The sequence below is a fragment of the Syzygium oleosum genome, unplaced genomic scaffold (genome assembly GCF_021117445.2).
Source record: "Syzygium oleosum isolate NSW1041296 unplaced genomic scaffold, Sole_v2.1 Sole_v2.07, whole genome shotgun sequence".
In the NCBI taxonomy this organism is placed as follows: Eukaryota; Viridiplantae; Streptophyta; class Magnoliopsida; order Myrtales; family Myrtaceae; genus Syzygium; species Syzygium oleosum.
The window spans coordinates 4,229,433-4,249,713 of record NW_026607491.1 but is presented as its reverse complement, the minus strand read 5'-3'; the positions used below and the strand labels follow the sequence as shown (position 1 = coordinate 4,249,713).

The window sequence follows — 20,281 nt, the reverse complement described above, 5'->3', positions numbered from 1 at the left end:
AAATCTTTAAAATTGGCCACAGTGACCTGAAACCAGGGATACTTGGCAAGATGGTTATAGGTCATTGTGCAAAGCACGGGTCAACTAAGTAGAAGCCGAAGCTTCCTTGCATCACCTCAGGCATGGGAGGTTAATATACTTACCTACTTGGCGATAGCTAGCTGAAGCTGACATGGAATCTACATTCCCCGCTCACAGGCTCCTAAGTTCCCTCCCTATATTTTTCTTCCCAGGAGAGAAGGAATACGAAGAGAACTTACGGGGAGATCCCTTCACCATACCGGAGAGTTTCTTCCTCTATCTCCCTTTAAGCCTTTTAAAGATCTGCTCAGGTCCAAAACATTTTGTAGTATTACATCATACAAATCTTTAAAATTGGTCACTCAACAATAATTTCAAAGACTTATTTTCTACTTTGAGTTGTATAAATGAAATAATTACACATATAAATTGAAATTTATGAGAATCTGAAAAATGTTTTCATTAGGGACAATAATTTTTTTTTTTTGGTAACCGAGGTATCCGAGCTAGCTTGCGCGCACCTCGACTATTCCTCGGGGGAGACTAGCACAACAACCCACCGCCATGGCCCCCCACTTAAATCACAAGTGCTCAGCTGGGGAATCGAATCTGGAACCAGTGCGCCTAACCACACAATCCCAAGTACGCCATAACCAACTGAGCTACCCATAGGTGGGTGGGTCACAATAATTTATGTCTAAACATTTCATAAACGATGAAAAAAAAATTTCGTTCACTTATTTTTATAAACAATACAAGCAATAGGAAAATAATATCCAAATCAATCATGTTTTATGAAACAAACGGAGCTTTAATTTAGTTAAGATTATCTGGTGGACCTAAATCAGACGATGAAAGCATTTTGATTTCAAGGATTTTCAGTCCTTGCATGAATTAAGGGTGCACTTGGGAACTATTTCTCTAATGGGCTTTTTACTCTAAAAGAGTTTTGGAGATGTGCAATTGTATTTCCAAAGGTTTTTAACCCAAGGCAGGTTCAGAGGTGCTTTGAGATTTGAGCATTTCCTGAATGCAAATGTATTTCTTTTCTTCCAACTTTGCCCTCGCTAAACTTTCATAATTCTAGAATTGCCCTCACCTTGCTCAAGGTCGTCAGCGAGGCCATATCTGGCTGCCGGCAAGGCCTCGCATGAGATCGCGTAAACTAACAATCGTTAGCCCTTCGTCGATTTTGAGATTTTTTTAAAAATAGCAAAAGTCATTACAAAGTATGCTCTTTTCAAATACCATTTAAATTAAAGTTGCTTCCCAACATACTTTTAAATTATAATTTATTAAGTACTATTTATATTTCGAAAAATTCCTTTAATTTACAACTCCTTTCATTTTTCCAATTTTTTTTCTCAAAAGCTGAATCTTACGCACCGAGTAAGGTCAAATGTCACGGAACCAACTTTAGAGAGGGACAAATCAATGTGACCCGTGACTTCACAAATTCACATCATCATTGCGACAGTTCATGAAGATGGAGTTGTCCGAGGAGTGGCGGTGGCAGCTAGCAGACAAACGTGATTTGTTGTAGCCAACTGCGATGCGTCAACATCAGTAGGTAATTTGGTAGCAGACTCTACTGCTACGTAGATAAAACAAAAGATATAGATGATTGAAACTTCACGATGTAGAGTGAAAACAGACGAAGGACGGGGGCATATTCTGTCTATTTGAATTCTAAACGAAAAATCATCAACAAATCAAACATTCCCCCCATCATATTTCCTCCGTTTGAAAAAGTTGGACCTCAAGTTCTAAAATGTTGCATCATTCCATTAAGCAAATATCTTCCGATCCATGATATTCTTGCTTATATGTCTTGTTCTCGACCCCCACCATAAGCTTCATTCTTTTCCTTTTGTAGGAATCGGTTCAAAACCTTCCAACACTATTTCCAACTGGCTCAGGAATCGGATCGGTCACTTCCATGAAATTCTCACTGTGTTCTCTCCTTCAACTTTAGTTTCTATTGATACTTCCTGGCTCCTGCCCCTGCAACTTTTAAGAAGGACATAGAAAATTTTGATCATGTGCAATCCACTGAAAATTGTCAGTTTAACAACATCCGCATTTTCGCCATGTTTTTTAACCGGGGATTTCCCTTCTCTGTCGCTCCACTTGCAAGCTATCCTTCCAAAAAGAGGCGTCTCCCTTAAATCTACAAGCCACAGAGTTTGCTTGCTGATTTTTAGGTATGCATGTGTCATGGAAAAATAGATCTAGGTCTGCAACAAAAAAAATTCAAATTTGTATAGTTATTGAAATAAGGAAATCTTGTCACGAAATTCATGCAATTTTCTGAGACGACGATGATAATGGCTATCTTCACCGTAATCTGAGAATTCATGTACTTGCTTGCTATAACGAACCGTGGGATAAGATCTATCAAACAATTGGCCACGGCCATCACTCAGCCATGCACCATTTCGCTAGTCCCGTTTGGGTTCCCCATCCCTCGATCGTCGGGGTACTCTTCTGTACTCAGTCTGCTCCTATTGCCCCTTCAGGAGATTCTGACAATTGAGATGGAGCTTGGAATGGAATTCGTTTACAAAAGTTGGAGAATCCAGCCCCAAGACCAAGCCACTCTGCGGATATGTCTAGAGTTCGCCCCAGATCCTGTTTTATGGTCTATTGAGATGCCTCGAGACTAGTCCACAAGGCCTGCATCCCTTGATCTTCATCAGCAAGACGGTTGCTTCCATGACCATCCGAACCAGACATGGCTCCGAACTAGGAGAACTAGTATTGAAGACAGACTATACAGTCCAATCCACAAAATCATACACTTTTGATGAACATAATTCACGAAAGATGGATAACAAAAGCATAAGGTCAACTAGAACCCCCATGATCGGCTGACTGACACTTGTCACCCTAAGGAAATGTCTTGGTTCTATCAATTGTAAAATGCTAAGCAATCTATTCAATATAATTCTGCATGGGGTTTCGGCTGCTAGTTTTATAAGGTGTTTAATAAGCAAATTAGCATTGTAAAACATCCACGGTACAGGCAACTTCCAACAGCTTTTGAGAAGTTGCTCCACCCAGCTTTTAGGTACTGCAGTTTTTTGTATTACCAATCATACCTGTCACGAAACAACCACATCACGACAGAGCTACCAATTATCTAAACGAGCTTTAAGAGATTGTGATACAGTATTGAGTAGATGATATTATATAATAAGTGATTTTAATTTCCTTTTAGGCTCCTTTTAACGCAAAAATTAGTAAGTTTCCTAATTATGTTGTTTTTATCAATTAGACATATGACCTAATGAACAATATTTCCATCACTCAACAGTTTTAGTGTAAAACATTTTTATTGATAATGAAAATATTTTTTGTGAACTCATTTTTCTAAGTGATATAAACAATTAAGAAGAGGAAAATCTTTCAGCATAGTTTATTTTCTGCGAAACAAACGGAATTAAAAATTATTTTCTTTCCTATTTTATGTTTTGCGTGAAATAAATAGAGCTTCAATATCATCTTTTCGAAATTGTTGAATTGTGCAATTGCAGGCTTAAGCGGGATGCAAATTGGTGTCTATTTGCATTGAGTCTGTTGGTATCAAATCGATCTTTTGAAAAACAATGTGTTGTATGGAGTCATGGACCTTATGGCCTTTGTTCCTGTTTAATAAAGGTGACAAACTGGATTATTGATCCATATTTCAACTCATTTTTAATGGCTTCAATGATATATGGATTGCCTATGATTAGTATTTAAGTAGGAATGGGTATAATAAACCAAAGACCCACTAATGATGAGTTATAGTAGGTTTGGAAATAACCCACGTTCAACCTGTTTAACCAAAGAGTAATACTGAGGGCATCTTGCTCTCAACTCTCTAATTTAATAAAAGAAGAAAACCAGCTATATTACTTTGATTTCTCCAATAACACGTAGGACTAAAGCATACATGCATATTGGATTCAAATCTAGATCACATTATTTCTTTGATAGTCCACATTTCATAGAATAAATATTGTAAGCGTGCAGCAAAAGCTTGATATATTCAGGAGATCACCAAAAGAGTGCCAAAGTCCGAGCCCGTCAATATATCCAGTTGAACCTACATTTACTCAAAAGTTTAAATCAATGAGTTATGTATCAATTATGATATATTAACTGCTCCACACCACATTAATGTGGGATTTTTTCTAACACTACTCACACTTGCAACTTAACAATCTCCTCCTAATGTGTGAGCTCGTTGTTAAGTTTGTTCTCCCTTAATTCAAGTATCTTTTAGCATCAAGATATCTCAACTTAAATCTTGAGCTCCCACCTTCATCCCTGATCTTTTTCTTTATACCGAATTATGGAGGCTGCCACTTGGACCGCATTGTTACACCGCAACACCCACCGTTCAAAAATCGCGATGGTCATCAAATTCATTCCTTGAGATATTCACCAAACACTTGAACAGATTGGGAGCCCACCAATCTCTACCATTGGCTCTAATACTACTTATTGAGAGCATATAATAGAAACTCGATACCTTCATCCGAGGAGATCACTAAGAAGGAGTCCAAGCCCGAGCATATCAACATATCCAATTAGACCAGATTCACTCAAAATCATAAACCAATAAGTTATTAACTAACTATGACATATTAACTGCTCCCACACCACATCAATTCCTATATTTTAGATTTTTTTTAACACAACTCGCACATGCAATTCAATAATAAATATTTGAACACTCAATTATAGAAATAAAAAAAAAGATAAAAGGAAGAAAACGACTTGTTAATGTTATAAAAAAATTTCGTTTATATAAAGCCGAAGTAATGATGGTCTTGATCTTTAACTTTCACTTCAATAATGAGATAAGATCGTTATTCTTTAAATTTTTGGGCCTTTTGGGCTCTGCTTACTCACCATGCCTTTTGGGCCTTTTGGCCTTTTGGGCTCTGCTTGTCGATGTGTCTCTATGCGGGCTCATTTCTTGCTTTTTCTAGTTCACTATGTTTTTTGGGTGTTTGTTCTAGGGTTGGTTAAAGGATCGGAACGTTCAGCAAGTGTGCATAGGTTAATATGGGAAGAGGACGGTGATTCAGAGGCTATCTTTTCATGGGGATGTATGTGCACGAAACGTGACCGAGGGATGGGGGACAGAAGCGGAAACGTTGCGTTGATGGACGTGCGTGGAAGCAGGTCTAAAGGGCTAAGTGTTACAAGCTTGACTCTGTTTTTTAACCTTTTTTGCTATATGGAATGGTCATATTTCCATGATAATATAAGATACTGATGTACTCAAAATGAAAAAAGATAACAAGGTCATCGGAAAGGACCATGAGATACAAATTGGTCCGCAAAGCTGAAATATTAAACAATGTGACAAATTGTAACCAAGGCTTGATAATAACTAGATGCCTAACTCATGCAAAGTGCAGGCATATATCTGTATTCTGTGATTTTTGAATACTCAAGTAGCAACTCTAAATTATGCATGACGTTTTGTTGTCGGTATATTAACTCAAGGCAACATACAAGAAAAAAGATTGTATAATTTCAGAAAATAGAATTTTATTCTTCTCTCATACAATGGGGACGTGCGTCTGGATTGTAATCCAAACACAAGCTACTCTAGGAAAGAGCAGCGCGATAAAAATTTTGACCTCGGCATACATAATTATGAAAGCTACAACAGGAACTCAACGGACAGTCAAACGCTACCAGTCGCTACTCCACAAAGCTTCACAATCGCATCCTCCACTTCATCAATCTCTTCATCTCCTTTGCTCCTAATGCCGATACTCACTTCCTTGACCCTATTCCTCACACACTCCCCACCTTCCTCCACCACAACAGCCTTGATCACCTTCGCAATCTCCTCTCTCTCAAGCTCTCCACTCTCATTCCTCATCACCTCCAATCCGACGCCGATGTCCTCAACGAGCCTCGCATTGAGCGGCTGGTCGAGATGCATCGGCATCGCGATGATTGGGACTCCAAACTTCATGCTTTCCATGACCGAACTCCATCCACAGTGACTCACAAAACCACCCACGCTTGGATGTGCAAGAATTCTAGCTTGCGGTGCCCATCCCTCTATCACACGTCCTCTATCTCTCACCCTTTCAAGAAATCCCTCAGGAAGTGCCTCTTCAAGATTGATGTGCTCTTCAACAGGAAATTTAACCACCCAAATGAAGTTGACATTGCTAAGCTCCAACCCATAGACTATCTCTTCTCTTTCCTTCTCTGTGAGGAAGTATTCCGTGCCGAAGGACACGAATATGGTCGACGATCTTTCCTTTTGATCAAGCCACTCAATTATGTGATTCCCATCCTCTTGGACAGGGTCTTGAACTAGTGGGCCAACGGGCACGACTTTCTTCCCCAAAAGATCACTTAGGTAGTCAATGTATTTGCCCTCCAATTCCCTGAAGGTCTTCATGAAAATTAGGCCCGATGAATGGTTCATGCACTGCACGACCCTTTCCGTGGTGCTCATGCCACTCTCTGATGCTTCTTCTACTTGGTTCCTATATTTTTCCATCCAATGGTCTTGAAGACGAATCGCCTTGAAAGGATACTCATCGCCCGGCCTCTTGATGGAGTGGAACACGTATGTGCTCATCCCTGCTGCCACGCTCGAGAAGTTGACCGCCGGGATGCCATGCGACCTCGCAATTTCAGGCGCCCATGAGAGGAGATAATCGAAGATAAGCAAATTGGGTTGGCGATCAGCGATGATGTCGGAGAGGTTAGGGCCAGCCATGTCGAAGGCTGTCTTGAGTTTCGGCATAAGGTGAGGCGGTAAGCCCCTAGTTGTGTGGTATTGAGGAGGGAGACCAGGCAAAGATGGGACATGGAGCTCTACTAGCTCAATGGTGGAGCAATATTCATGAGGGATTTCGATGGAGCTAAGGTTGACAGGACTTGAACATAGGAAGATGTGGAAGTTCCTCTTTGAGAGCTTCTTGGCTAGCTCTAGAAATGGACCTATGTGACCATGAGCGAGCCATGGAAGCATGAGAACCCTAATGGTTCTTCTTGTCGTAGCCATGGTCGATATGATTTTTCTCGTGTGTGTGACTCTCTTAGCTGATTATTGCTGGCTCCAAGCTTTTGATCATTTTGATTTCAAATGGCTATTTATAGAAAAATGGCGTATTTGATCATCTGTCATGGTTCTTTCTTCTTTCTTTAATATTTCTTCCTCCACATATATATGAGATATCAAATCAAGACACTTTCGTCTCCGCCCAAACAAGAAGACTGAGTCCAAGTAGGATTTGGCATTTACGTAATGGCATATGCGGGAGAGAGATTATCGTCACCTGTGATGCCATAAAAAATATGACATTTCAAAGTTTGTAAACTACTTCAAGTCATGTGAGAGAAGACGGTATTTGTATAATATTCAAAGATTTCCGCACACAGATTTGATGGGTTTCCACTCATAGAATCGTAAAAGATGGATTTCGCAGGGAATTCAATGATTGTCTGAGAAGAATGGTAGATAAATTATAATCCACCGCTAAAGAGTGAGATTAGACTTAATCATGGCGACTTGCTCCTTAGGAGCTTTTGGTACATGTGACAAGTTTCACATGGGACCTATCTGATCCGACTATACAGTTGAGCTGGCTCATATGCATCGTAACTAAAGCTACCTCTGCCCGAAAAAGAAGCTCACTGGTGTCGGAAATCCAACTCCCACTCCTGGGTATGTATTAGGGGTGTGCAAAGGAACCAGAAACTGCGTGGATCGCCCAGAACAGGATCGAACAGACCAGGAACCGGCGGCTCCCGTGAGGACCTGTCCAGTTCCCGGTTCTAATTTATTAGAACCGGTGAGTACCAGTCCGGTTCCCAGTTCTAGGCATAAAACCGCTCACCGCCCACCCGGATCTGACCAGTAATATATATAAATATATATATATAATTTTTTAGAAAAATTTTAACCCAAAAAAAAAAAGAAAACATTTTTAGAAAAATGAAAACCATAAAATCCCTAATCTAAAACTTGACTCTCAACTCCCGTCAACTCACGGCCGCGCCTTTAGCCGTTTATCACCTCCCTCTCTCACTCTCGGTCACCTTCATTTGCGTGAAACTTGGTGGGACTGATTCCATGGACCCACCTGGGAACCGGACCTGACCGGCGGTCCAGTTTCTGAGTGGATATATGGAATCAATGGGCGATTCCCGGTTCCAATTTCTCGGAACCGGTCCTTAGTGGGCAGTTCCCGGTTCCATGTCAAGAACCGCCCGCCCGGACCACGCTCACCCCTAATATGTGCCACTAGGGATGGCAAAAGGACGAAAGTGTGAAGCGGGATAGAATGGGGAGTATTTCTTTCACAATGTTCTCTTCAAATAGCTCCTGCAATTGGTGTTCATTCCACATATTCGATCTTTGGTCGATTAAATCTGCAACTCTTTGGGGGTCTTCTCAGTTGGATGGACCCCCGATAACACCGAACTCTAGCCATTTGTCCTCTCTTATATCAATATTTTCTCCATTTGCCATTCGGATCAGGCCGAACTCAGAAGGGGATCAACATGTCTAGACAGGAAACACTACGGGGGAGTATTCGGTGAAGCAGGGATACAACAAACTACTCTCATCACTATCAAAGTTAGACATAGAACAAGCATCCTCATCATACCAGCCACCTCGGTCCCTATCGACTAAGATATGGAAGCTACACGCCGACCCTAAAATTCGCATTTTTTTGTGGAGCATGTGCCAAAATGCCCTACCCACGAAGGAGAACTTGTGCAAAAGGAAAGTAGTACCTGACCTGCTCTGTCCGATTTGTCGGAATACCCCAGAAACTACTGAACATATTTTCGTCCTATACGACTGGACCAAGGCAATTTGGTCAGATCGAAGGCTAAATGTGGAAGCATCTCCAATGAACATCACAAGGATAGACAAATGGGTAGATGAATTGATTATCTCAAGAGCAAGTCCTCCTTCTCGAGAATGGGTCGTTGGAATTCTATGGCTAATTTGCAAAGCGTGAAATGCACTTGTATTCCAGAACAGACAACCCAACCCAGAAACAATTGTCGAAGATGCCCAAACACTAACCAACGCCTTCCGCCGGTGGAACATACAAGCGCCAAATCGGTGGACGGAGAAAAAAATCTTACCCGAGCGATGGTCATCACCAGCAAAGGGGGTCTGGAGATTCAACTTGGATGGGTCTTGGATCGACAGCTCTGTAGAGGGATCGGCAGCGAAAGTGTGTCGAGATTACTGGGGAGCAATAATGGCTGGATTCGCAAAGAATTTTGCAGCTTCTTCAGCCCTTGAGATCGAACCTCTAGCGTTGAAGGAAGCGTTGGTGTGGCTAGTGGGTACCATCGAACTAAGGCAAAATGATGTGCTGCACTTGGGAGTTCTAACAGATAATGAATCTGTTGTTAAATTCTCAGCTGAACCAAGGCAAAGCCCATGGTTCCTGCGGTGAGGAGTTTTTTTTAGGATTGCAAAGACTTACTAGCTCAATTGAAAAGCGTTTCCTTAGCCCACATCTCACGAGAAGCCAACCAAGTTGCAGATTAGACCGCAAAGGCCAAACGGAAAAGGATACTCTCATGTAATTGGCTATCTAAGCCATCCCAACAACTTTGGGATTTATTATACCTTGACTCTTGTCATCAACACTTGTTTAGTATGGCTTTGAATGAATGAATGAAATGGTACTTATTTGACCAAAAAAAAAATATATAGAACGGCGAGTGAAATAAACATTTTACCCTAACAAATATAAACAAGAATTTGGTAGTATTACATGTCTTTAAAATTGGTCACTCAACAATATTTTCAAAGACTTACTTTTTACTTTGAATCGTACAAATGAAATAATTACACATACAAATTGAATTCGTGAGAATCTGAACTTAATTACACAAACTAAAGGCCAAGATGGAGTGGGTCCTTGGGGTCATTTTTAATCTTTTACACGGTCCGCTGAAGTTTTTGCATCTCTTTGATTTACCTAGGCTATATTCGGCTTTGTCTGACATCTCTTTGGAAGACTACCTAGAAAACCGAATAGGATAATAGTAACGTAGTCCATACTCAGACTCTATATTCAACCCCAAGAGTTGCATAACAATTAAAGCTTTCAGTACAGATAAATCATGATATTAAAATCGAACTCTCTACATTTCAAATTCTTATATTCCTTTCAACATATATGAAAACTTATAGGATAGCCGATTCTCCAACTCAATTCTAATGATTTGCATTATGATTGTTAAAATTATGTCTAGATTTTGAACCTAAAAAGAAAAGTTTCCTAATTCAAGTAAATTTCCTATTTTGAATAAGTTTCCTAATTGAATGGTTTCCTAATTGGAGAAGGTTTCCTAAAAAGTGGTTTCCTATTTTGGATCGTGCTCTTGTCTATATATAAGAAGTGTGACTTCTTATGAAGAGTATCAAAGAAGAGCTTCTGCTTATGAATTACACTCTAAGAGCTTTCAGTGTTGAAGCTAATTAAATCTTGTTCTAAGATTTGTGAGTAATTCTTTCGAGAGATTGAGAGATTATTTCGTGAGAAATTGTGGGGCTAAATATTGCGTGAGTTATTGGATATAATTGGGGACTAGGAAACACTGAGAGTGTTTGAGTGATTTGAGCGTGGTTGTAATCTCCATTGTGTCTCTTGATCTATAGTGGAATTTCGTGCTGCTCTCCCCATGGACGTAGGTCACTAAAATCGAACTACATAAATCAGGTATCTGATTTATTTTCTTGTTTTGTCTATTTTATAGTCTTGGCTGAATTGAAGCGAATCGGTGGTGACAGAAGAAGGAAAAGTGAAAATCAACAGATTTGATGGGAAGGACTTTGATTTTTGGAAGATGCAAATTGAGGATTATCTCTATCAAATGAAACTGCATTTGCCCCTATCTGGTAGAAGCTAGAGACGATGAAGCAAGCTGACTGGGAATTGCTGGATAGACGAGCTTTAAGTGTTATTCAGCTGATGTTGGCTGGTAACGTCGCGTTTAACATTATGAAAGAGACGATCACTTCAAGTTTGATGGAAGCCCCGTCGAACATGTACGAAAAGCTCTCTGCAATTAATAAGGTCTATTTGATGCGATGTCTGTTTAACTTGAAGATAAGCAAAGGTGCGTCAGTTGCTGATCATATTAATAAATTCAATGTAATCGTTAATCAATTGAGTTCAGTTGAGATTGACTTTGAAAATGAGGTATGTGCTTTGATTCTATTATCATCATTGCCTGATAGCTGGAATACTACCGTTACTACTGGTAGTAAATCATTTAGGTCAACGAGTTTGACGTTTGATAGGGTTCGTAATTTGATTCTGAGTGAGGACATCCGTAAAAGAGAATCTAGTGAACCTGTATCTTCTACTTTAGTAGGTGAAAATAAAGGAAGAAATAGTACACTTGTTAGCAGAAGTAGTTTAAACTTGAATAGACATAGTTAGTGTAGAACTAGTGGTATTGTCTGTTAGAGTTATGATAAGAGGGTGCAACTTAGAAGAGATTGCCTTAAACTAAGGAACGAGAAGAGTAAGGAAATTAGAGTCGAGTCTATGGATGATATTGCAGTTATAGCAGATAGTAATTCGGATAGTGCTGATTTTGTTTTGTCTAGCACTGATTATTCATCTTTTAGTGGATTGATTATGGATTCTGGTTGTTCGTTTCACGCTACATCAAACAGGAACCGTTTTACTACTTAGCAGTGCACAGATAGTAGTAAAGTGCAGTTGGGGAACAACTTTGAGTGCGATGTTATAGGTATTGGTGATATTAGAATCATAATGCATGATGGTATTGTGTGGACATTGATTGAAGTGAGGCACGTTCCAGAGTTGAAGAAAAATTTGATTTCCATGAGTACCTTGGATTCAGCTGGGTCTCAGTATACTTCAGAATGTGGAGTTTTGAAGATTCTTCAAGTTGCCATAGTGATAATGAAAGGAATCAAGCATAGTGGCATGTATGAACTTCAAGGTGAGACAGTGTCAAAATTCGCCGCGAAGACGTTGAATGCATCTGTTCGAGAGTCTAAATTGTAGCATATATGTTTGGGGTACATTTGCGAGAAAAGCCTGAAGGTTTTAAGTGAAAGAAATTTGCTATGCGGTTATGTTGTTGACGAACTAAATGTATGCAGGTGTTGTAACTTAGATTAGTGACAAAAAGTACAGTTCAGTGCGACTGTCAAAGAAACCACGGAATGTGTAGAGTTAATTCGTCACAAGTTTTCGCGGTTACATTCGAGGAAGAGTGTCAGATTTATGCTAATAGTTGTGGATGACTACTCGCTGAGGACCTGGGTGTTTATGCTGAGTCACTAGTTTAATGCTGCTGTCAGGATCAAGTAGTTGAGAGCTTTGATAAAAAAAAAAAAAAAAAGAGAGAGACTAGTAAGATGATCAAGCATGTGTGGACTGACAACAGTATGAAGTTTTGTTTGAAGCTATTAAATGAATTCTACATGAAAGAAAGCATAGTGAGACACTGCACTAGTACCAGTGAACCACAAAAGGTTGCAAAGTTAATGAGTAAAACATTACTAGAGACGGCCCATAAAATGATCTCTAGTGCTGGTATGACTTAGAAATTTCTGGTGGATGCACTTAGTACGGCGAACTACCTGAAGAATAGATCCCCATCGACTGCAATTGAATGTTAGACTCCCGAAGAAGTGTGGTCAAGTAACGTTGTTCATTATTCTGTTCTTAGAATATTTGGTTGTCCGTGTTATGTTCGAGTTAGTGATGGTCAACTCAATGAAATGGTAAGAAAGTGCATGTTCCTAGGTTATGTACAAGGTGAGCGAGGTTATCGATTATGGTGCCCGGAATTAACTTCACCCATTGTTAGCAGAGAAGTTACGTTTGACGAATCTCCAGTACTTTTGGCAAGGAGTATTATAGTAATGTTTATACGGATCTAGACAGTGTTCAGCTTGAGGTGGAGTTGGAACCAGAAACTCCTGAAGGAGTGGGTACTAGCGAAGTTATCGACATAGATGATGCTTGTAGCGAGATGGAGCCTACAGAACCAATGGTTGCTGTAACTGCTTAGTTTAACAAGGTGCGTGTTCAATCTTTTGACACATATAGATGCAATGGTGGTTTTGCTTTATCTGTGGTAAATGAGGTTATGTCGGAAAATCCTTGCGGAGTAATTAAAGGTGCAGATGGAGTTGGTATTTTGATGAGATCCACAGTTATGGTAAAGTTCAAGCGAGGCTTGGACTTGGAAGATGTTTGTGGCGGTTGAGCCCATTGGGGGCTGTGGGGGAGTAGCAGTGAAGTTCAAATTTTTGCAAAGCGATTGTAACTTGACTCAATCGTCGAGTCAAGGTAGAGATTGTTAAAATTATGTCTCGATTTTGAGCCCAAAAAAGGAAAATTTCCTAATTCAAGTAGCTTTCGTATTTTGAATAGGTTTCCTAATTGGAAAAGGTTTCCTAGTTGGAGAAGGTTTCCTAAAAAGAAGTTTCCTATTTTGGATCATGCTCTTGTCTATATATAAGAAGTGTGACTTTTTATGAAAAGTATCAAAGAGGAGCTTCTGCTTGTGAATTATACTCTGAGAGCTTTTAGTGTTGAAGCCAATTAAATCTTGTTGTAAGATTTGTGAGTAATTCTTTCGTAAGATTGAGATATTATTTCGTGAGGAATTATGGGGCTAAACACTACGTAAATTATTTGGTGTAATTGAGGGCTTGAAAATACTTAGAGTATTTGAGTGACTTAAGCATGATTGTAATTCCATTATATCGCTTGATCTATAGTGGAATTTCGTGCTTCTCTTCCCGTGGACGTAGGTCACTACGACCGAACCACGTAAATCTGGTGTCCAATTTATTTTTTTATTCTGTCTATTTTATCGTTCGATCGCTTACTTACGCAACAATGGTGCAACTTTTTAAAGGCTTGCAATTTATGACCATTCGTATGTAGTTTGTTATACTCCCACTTCTATCGATTAGAAAAGTTGATTGTTTGACGTCGGTAAACAGACACAAAACCGGGATAACAATGGTAAATTCGTTAGCAAATGCATATATCTAAACATGGGTTCTTCCGCTGTCTCATTGCTATTATAGAATCTAATTAGAATGCCACTACTACAATACAAATAATCAAAAAGTCACAACATATATTGAAAAACCTGCACAGCATAACAATGGCAAGGTTACAGTCAGGGGACTATAGACGCACCCCATACCCATTCAAATACCTATAACATGGCTTCGTTTTGACACATATTGTTCTTTATGTCCCACACAAAGTTGGACCAACGCATCAGCCACTTCATCTAATTCTCCCTCTCCTTTCTTCCTAATACCGTCACTCATTTCTTTTGCCTTCTTCCTCACACTGTCTCCATCTTTCTCCACCACCACATCTTTGATCACCTTCACTATCTCCAATCTCTCAAGCTCTCCACTCTTATTTCTCTTCACCTCCAATCCGACCCCGACCTCTTTGACCATCCGGGCATTTAACGGCTGATCAAGTTGCATCGCCATTGCAATGATCGGGACCCCGGATTTCATGCTCTCCATGATGGAGCTCCATCCACAATGACTTACAAACCCACCAATGCTTGGATGCCCCAGAATCTTTCCTTGTGGTGCCCATCCATCTATGACCAATCCCCTATCTCTCACTCTTTCAAAAAACTCCTCAGGCAATGCCTCTTCAAGCTCAGTGCTCTCTCCTACTGGAAACCTAATGACCCAAATGAAGTAGACATTACTAAGCTCCAATCCATAAGCAATCTCTTCTCTTTCTTTCTCAGTGAGAAAATATTCAGTACCAAATGACACAAAAATAGTAGAAGATTTTTCTCTCTTGTCAAGCCACTCAATGATGCTATCTCCATCTTCTACGTTGATAGGGTCTTCCGCAAGGGGACCAACAGGCTCCACAATTTTCCCCAAGAGACTTGAGAGATAACCCATGTACTTCCCCTCCAGCTCTCTAAAGGTCTTCAACAAGATAAAGTTAAGGGTGATGTAGCTAGCAAGGATCACCTAGAGGGAGGTGAATAAGTGATCTTAAACAATTTTTATAAATTTACGCGGAAACAAAACAAATCACAGAAGAGTCTGAATAAAATTCAGATTCAAGACAGATTGTATAGATGGTGCTCTTGATGTGCAGAATGTAAAGTAAGAGATAAGGGATAGAGAATCTGCACACAAGTTTATAGTGGTTCGGCTTATAGCAAGCCTACGTCCACTCTCCCACGCTTACAGCGTACCGGCTGGATTTCACTATGTAATCAAGAGGAATTACAACTTCTGAGTGTTATCACTCTTGTGTATAATAGGACTCTTTATCTCACACAATCACTCTTACAAAGTGTCCCTCAAGATCTTGATGTTTAGCTCAGAAAGACAAGACAAATGATCGGAGTATGCTCAGACTTTGGACTTGATAATTCTTGATTCTGTATATCCTTCTGCTGCTCGTTGATCTCCTTAAATACTCATCTACTTCCAAACTAGCCGTTGGACAGCTTTCAGAGGATCATCTACCAATCTTCACCTTGGATAGATTTGTATAGAAAGGATTGAGTAGCCGTTGGATGACAGATTCTGAATCCCGCTGATTCTGGTCGCCCATACAATCAGAATCTTGGTTTCCATAAGTAGAGCTTTATCCGTTGTAATGCATACTTGTCGTAGTGTTTGATTGTCAATCAATTATAGCCTTAGATTGAAACAATCAAAACTTTCCTTCCGTGAAATCCATACCGGATCACTAGTTTGTTTTGTTTCGTTCGAATTAGCTCAAGAAATTCCAACGTCGCATCTCAAGAACCTCGTCTCGCTTCGAATAATTTCTTCGTCCGAATCTTCGAACTAAGATTATGTGGGTCTTCAATAAGGTATTTGCCAGCTTGTAAAGTCTGAATAACTTCCTTCTGAGCTTCCAGAATATACATACCTGGAATAAATTAGTTCAGAATAAGTATCAGATTTACAATATCATGGAAGGTTTTGTCAACTTCAAAATCAATAGGAGTTTTCCTCAACAATCTCCTCCTTTTTTATGGTGACAAAACTTTCCTGTAGATTGAATTAATTTGAAATTCATTTGAAAGTAAATAAACATATTAAGCTCATGAAGCACAGATTGAAAGAGCAAACTCTGTTGATAGCTGTGTCTTTTTCTTCCTTTGTATATAACCTGCAAATCTGCATATAATTTCTCCCCCTTTTTGTCATCAGCAAAAATAATAATGAGAGAGAGAATAAATCATTGATACTAAGCAATAAAATCAGTCTAACAAGGATTGTTAGAAATATTACAGACCAAAAGAAAAAAATAGATGTTTTGAAGAGAAATGTGAAAAAGCAGGCTATTTTTTAGAAGGGGTACGAATGAGTTGAAAATTGTCCAAAATAGAGACAGCTTCCTCGAGTTGAAAATTGTCCAAAATAGAGACAGCTTCCTCAATCTTCAAACTGCATTGACCAATAGCCTTATCCATGTTGAATGAGCACATGGCAATGGTTTCCTCAAGTTCTGCTTTATCTACTGCTGCCTGAAGTCGCTGAGTCCTGTTGTTTTCCTCAACAATTCTCTGCAGATTCTTCATATCTTGTTCTAGAGCAGCTTGCTTTTCTTTAATCTCGAGCAGAATAGAAAGGATGTTCTGATTTTCAGATGGCTGACCTTGGACATTAGCTTCCTCGGACTGATTGTACCCTATGGCTGATTCTGGTTGATTCTCCCCCTGAACAGGTGCTTGATCTTCAGAAACATGTTCTTCATGAATTGGTTCTAAGACTTTGGGAACTTGTTCGGGAACATGTTCTGGGCCTCCTGTTTTAAAGTGATCTGCTTCTGCTTCATCATTTTCATCATGCAGAAGAATTTTTCTTTATTTTCTGTACACTTTGATTGGAGCAGGAGAGTCAGGCTGCTTGCTGGCTGAACTGGTTCTTTTCCTTTGCTCTTTTTCTTTCTCAATTTTCTTTCCAACAGATTTTGCCGCCGACTGTTGAGCCTCTTTTCCTCTTACTCTGTCTTTTACATCATCAAACTGCTTCATTTTGGAGAGCATTTTTCTCCAACAAACATGCAAGGTATAATGTTTTCGCGCAACTCATCAGGAATAGATATCCTTAAGAACATGAAGATTCTAGTGATAAGTGCACCATATGGAAGTTGACCCTTGTCCTTTTGTAATGCTTTGTACATATGGAATATGATGATGTGAGGGAGAGAGAAGGATTAACCTTTTAAGATAGCCCAAATGAGCTTGATTTCTGATTTTGATAAGTCAGTTTTTGAGGCAGCTTTAGGCTTCAAACAGTTGATTATGATCTTATGCAAGATCACAGATCGTCTGGACAAGTCTGAGTAGGAAAGATGTCGCTTTGATCCGTGAGCAAAGTTTGGATTTTCAGAAGCCACCTGTGAAGCTTCTTCAAGATTCACTGCCAATGGAGTAAAATTGGAGTGTGTGGCTCCAATTATCCTTGCCAACTCATGCGCTTTTAAGTCAATCTTCTTGTCACCAATAGTGAATTGAATCCAGTTGGGTGACAGAATGGAAAGATTGGAATAAAAGTAGGCAGTCAATTCAGCATAAACATTGGCAGATTGAAGGCAAAATTCATAAATCCCTAACTTCTCAAACAGGTGCTTTACTGAAATGCCAGCCTTTTCTAGGTAGTCGAAATCCACAAACCTATTGTTCATGACCCCTCGAGCAAGTAACAACTTATAATAGACATGATGCTCAGTACTTCTGAATAATCCTCCTGTACCTGGCACACCAGATGCTATTCCCACCTTCATTTCAAAAATATCAAAATATCGAGCATCATCATCAGGAACAACAAATTTTGAGGCACTTGTGGACTTAGGGCTTATAGGAACAGATTTCTTTTCAGAAGGAGTCAATGATTCTCCGACTTTCTCCTTGCCATTTCTGGAAGAATGCTCTTTTGGGGTAGAGCTGGCTAGAACTTGGTCAGATTTAGAGCAAAAAAGAGAATAATTTTCCACAAGATGTGCTTCAGATTGAAAACCGTTGTCTTTCAGACATTCATGAAGGATCGACGCAGAAGCATTATTCCTTTTCAACCTTTGATAAACTTTCCACACAAGTTTGATGCTTCGAAAGTGAAAATTAGTTTTACCAGACGATTTCGGTGGCAATGATCGCTAAGGTGGTGTCGCTTCAGAAGGGTCTTCATGATGGTCGGATTCTGAGTCTGAAACCTCCATATATTCCGCTGGTGCTGTAGACTTGGAGTCTTGGTCGAGAATACGTGAAGATCTTCGACGAGCCACCATCTTGAACGGCATTTTGATCACTTTTGGAGTGAAAAGATTAGATTTTTGGAGAACAAAGAGAAGAAGGCGATTCTGAGTATCGAAAGGTTTTGGAGAGAGAAAGTTCGTACGATAGGGTTTTGAAAAGAAAATGACGAGTTTATAAAGGAGGAGGATAGGTTTTGGAAGGAAAATTTATTTTTAGAAAATATAAAAAGAGATTCCAAAAATGTAGGAAGGAAATATACTTGATGAAGCACAAACACTCATGATAATATATTAAGCACAATTAATCAGATAAATTAGAATACGTACCTGATTTGCTTCCTAAAGTAACGATTATGAAAATATCCTGCCAAAAATGCCAAAAATATACCCGCCAAAATTTGAATAAAGGACGTACCTTTCTTTGTGAGTCTGAAAAATGTTCAGACTGAGAATATTTGAGTCTGAAAAATTCCTGTTTATCAAACACTTCAAGAAAATGGATAAGTGATGCACAGTTTGTTTCTTGTGAACTCAAATAAAGATTTTTCAAGAGGTTTTGTGAATATATCAGCTAATTGATTCTTAGAATCAATGAATTGAATATTCACATCACCATTTTGAACATGATCTCGAATAAAATGATGCTTGATTTCAATATGCTTAGCACGTGAATGAAGAAAAGGGTTCTTGGTTAAATTGATAGCACTTGTGTGTCACATTTGATTGCAACACTTGAATCTTCAATAGCATAGTCTTGCAACTGTTGTTTCATCCACAAAATCTGTGCACAGCAACTTCCCAAAGCTACATATTCTGCTTCTGCTGTAGAAAGTGCAACTGTATTTTGCTTCTTTGAGTACCAAGATATCAACATATTCCCAAGTAGTTAACATGTACCTGTAGTACTTTTCCTGTCCACTTTACATCCAGCTAGATCAGCATCTGAATAACCAGTAAGAGTAAAATCTGAATCTTTGGAATACCAAAGACCTAACATTAGATAAGTTCCAATGTATTTGATTATCTTCTTTACTGCAGAAAAATGTGATTCCTTTGGGTCTGATTGAAATCTTGCACACATACATACACTGAACAATATATCAGGTCTAGATGCAGTAAGATATAATAATGATCCTATCATGCTTCTATATACCTTCTGATCAACCTTTTTACCATTTTCATCTTTATCCAGTTTGGATGATTAAGACATGGGAATGTCTGTTTTCTTGCAATTTTGCAATCCAAACTTCTTGACAATCTCCTTTGCATACTTCTCTTGGCAAATGAATGTACCACCTTTGGTTTGTTTCACTTGTGAGCCGAGAAAGAATGTCAATTCGCCCATCATACTCATCTCAAACTCATTCTGCATATTCTTAGAAAATTCTTTGCAAAGCAGTTCGTTAGATGATCCAAAAATAATATCATCAACATAAATTTGAACAAGTAAAAAATCCTTACCTTTTCTTTTAATAAATAAAGTTGTATCAACCTTACCTTTGGTGAAATCATTTTGCAGAAGGAAGTTACTTAACCTCTCATACCAAGCACGGGGTGCTTGTTTCAGACCATAGAGGGCCTTTTTGAGTTTATAAACATGATCAATCTTTCTTGGTTCTTCAAAGCCAGGTGGTTGTTCAACATAAACTTCTTCTTTGATATATTCATTCAAGAAGGCACTTTTCACGTCCATCTGAAACAATTTAAAGTTATAGAAACAAGCATAAGCTAATAGTAGCCTAATGGCTTCTAACCTTGCAACTGGTGCATATGTTTCATCATAATCTATGCCTTCTTCTTGAGAATAGCCTTTTGCTACCAGTCTTGCTTTGTTTCTTGTGACTTTCCCTTTGTCATCCAGTTTGTTTCTGAATACCCATTTAGTTCCAATTACTGGATGATTTTTGGGTCTTGGCACAAGCTCCCATACTTTATTGATTCTGAACTGCTGAAGTTCCTCCTGCATAGCTTCGATCCAG

The 20,281-nt window shown here is 39.2% G+C and overlaps 2 protein-coding genes across 3 annotated transcripts in view; both read right to left on the bottom strand.

Annotated features, from left to right (window-relative positions):
• Nucleotides 1–7,123, bottom strand: part of LOC115673773 (UDP-glucosyltransferase 29-like) — a 28,605-nt gene extending 21,482 nt beyond the window's left edge. Inside the window, exon 1 of one of the 2 annotated variants that reach the window (XR_008816940.1) lies at nt 5,624–7,123. Coding sequence is in view for 1 of the 2 variants with exons in the window: in XM_030596021.2 (XP_030451881.1) it covers nt 5,711–7,057 (1,347 nt within the window). In the remaining variant the exon portion in view is untranslated. Of the gene's footprint in view, nt 1–5,554 lie in introns of those variants that run through there. The other variant, XM_030596021.2, reaches the window with a different exon arrangement.
• Nucleotides 7,124–14,077: 6,954 nt separating this feature from the next.
• On the bottom strand, nt 14,078–15,024 carry LOC115673643 (UDP-glucosyltransferase 29-like). The gene has a single exon (XM_030595865.2). The coding sequence runs from the start codon at nt 14,978–14,980 to the stop codon at nt 14,246–14,248; it is 735 nt and encodes a 244-aa protein (XP_030451725.2). The 5' UTR covers nt 14,981–15,024; the 3' UTR covers nt 14,078–14,245.
• Between the last annotated feature and the right edge of the window lie 5,257 nt (nt 15,025–20,281).

Coding starts and splice junctions, on each gene's coding strand:
- LOC115673643 (XM_030595865.2), bottom strand. CDS start 14,980: ATGGGTTATCTCTCAAGTCTCTTGGGGAAAATTGTGGAGCCTGTTGGT.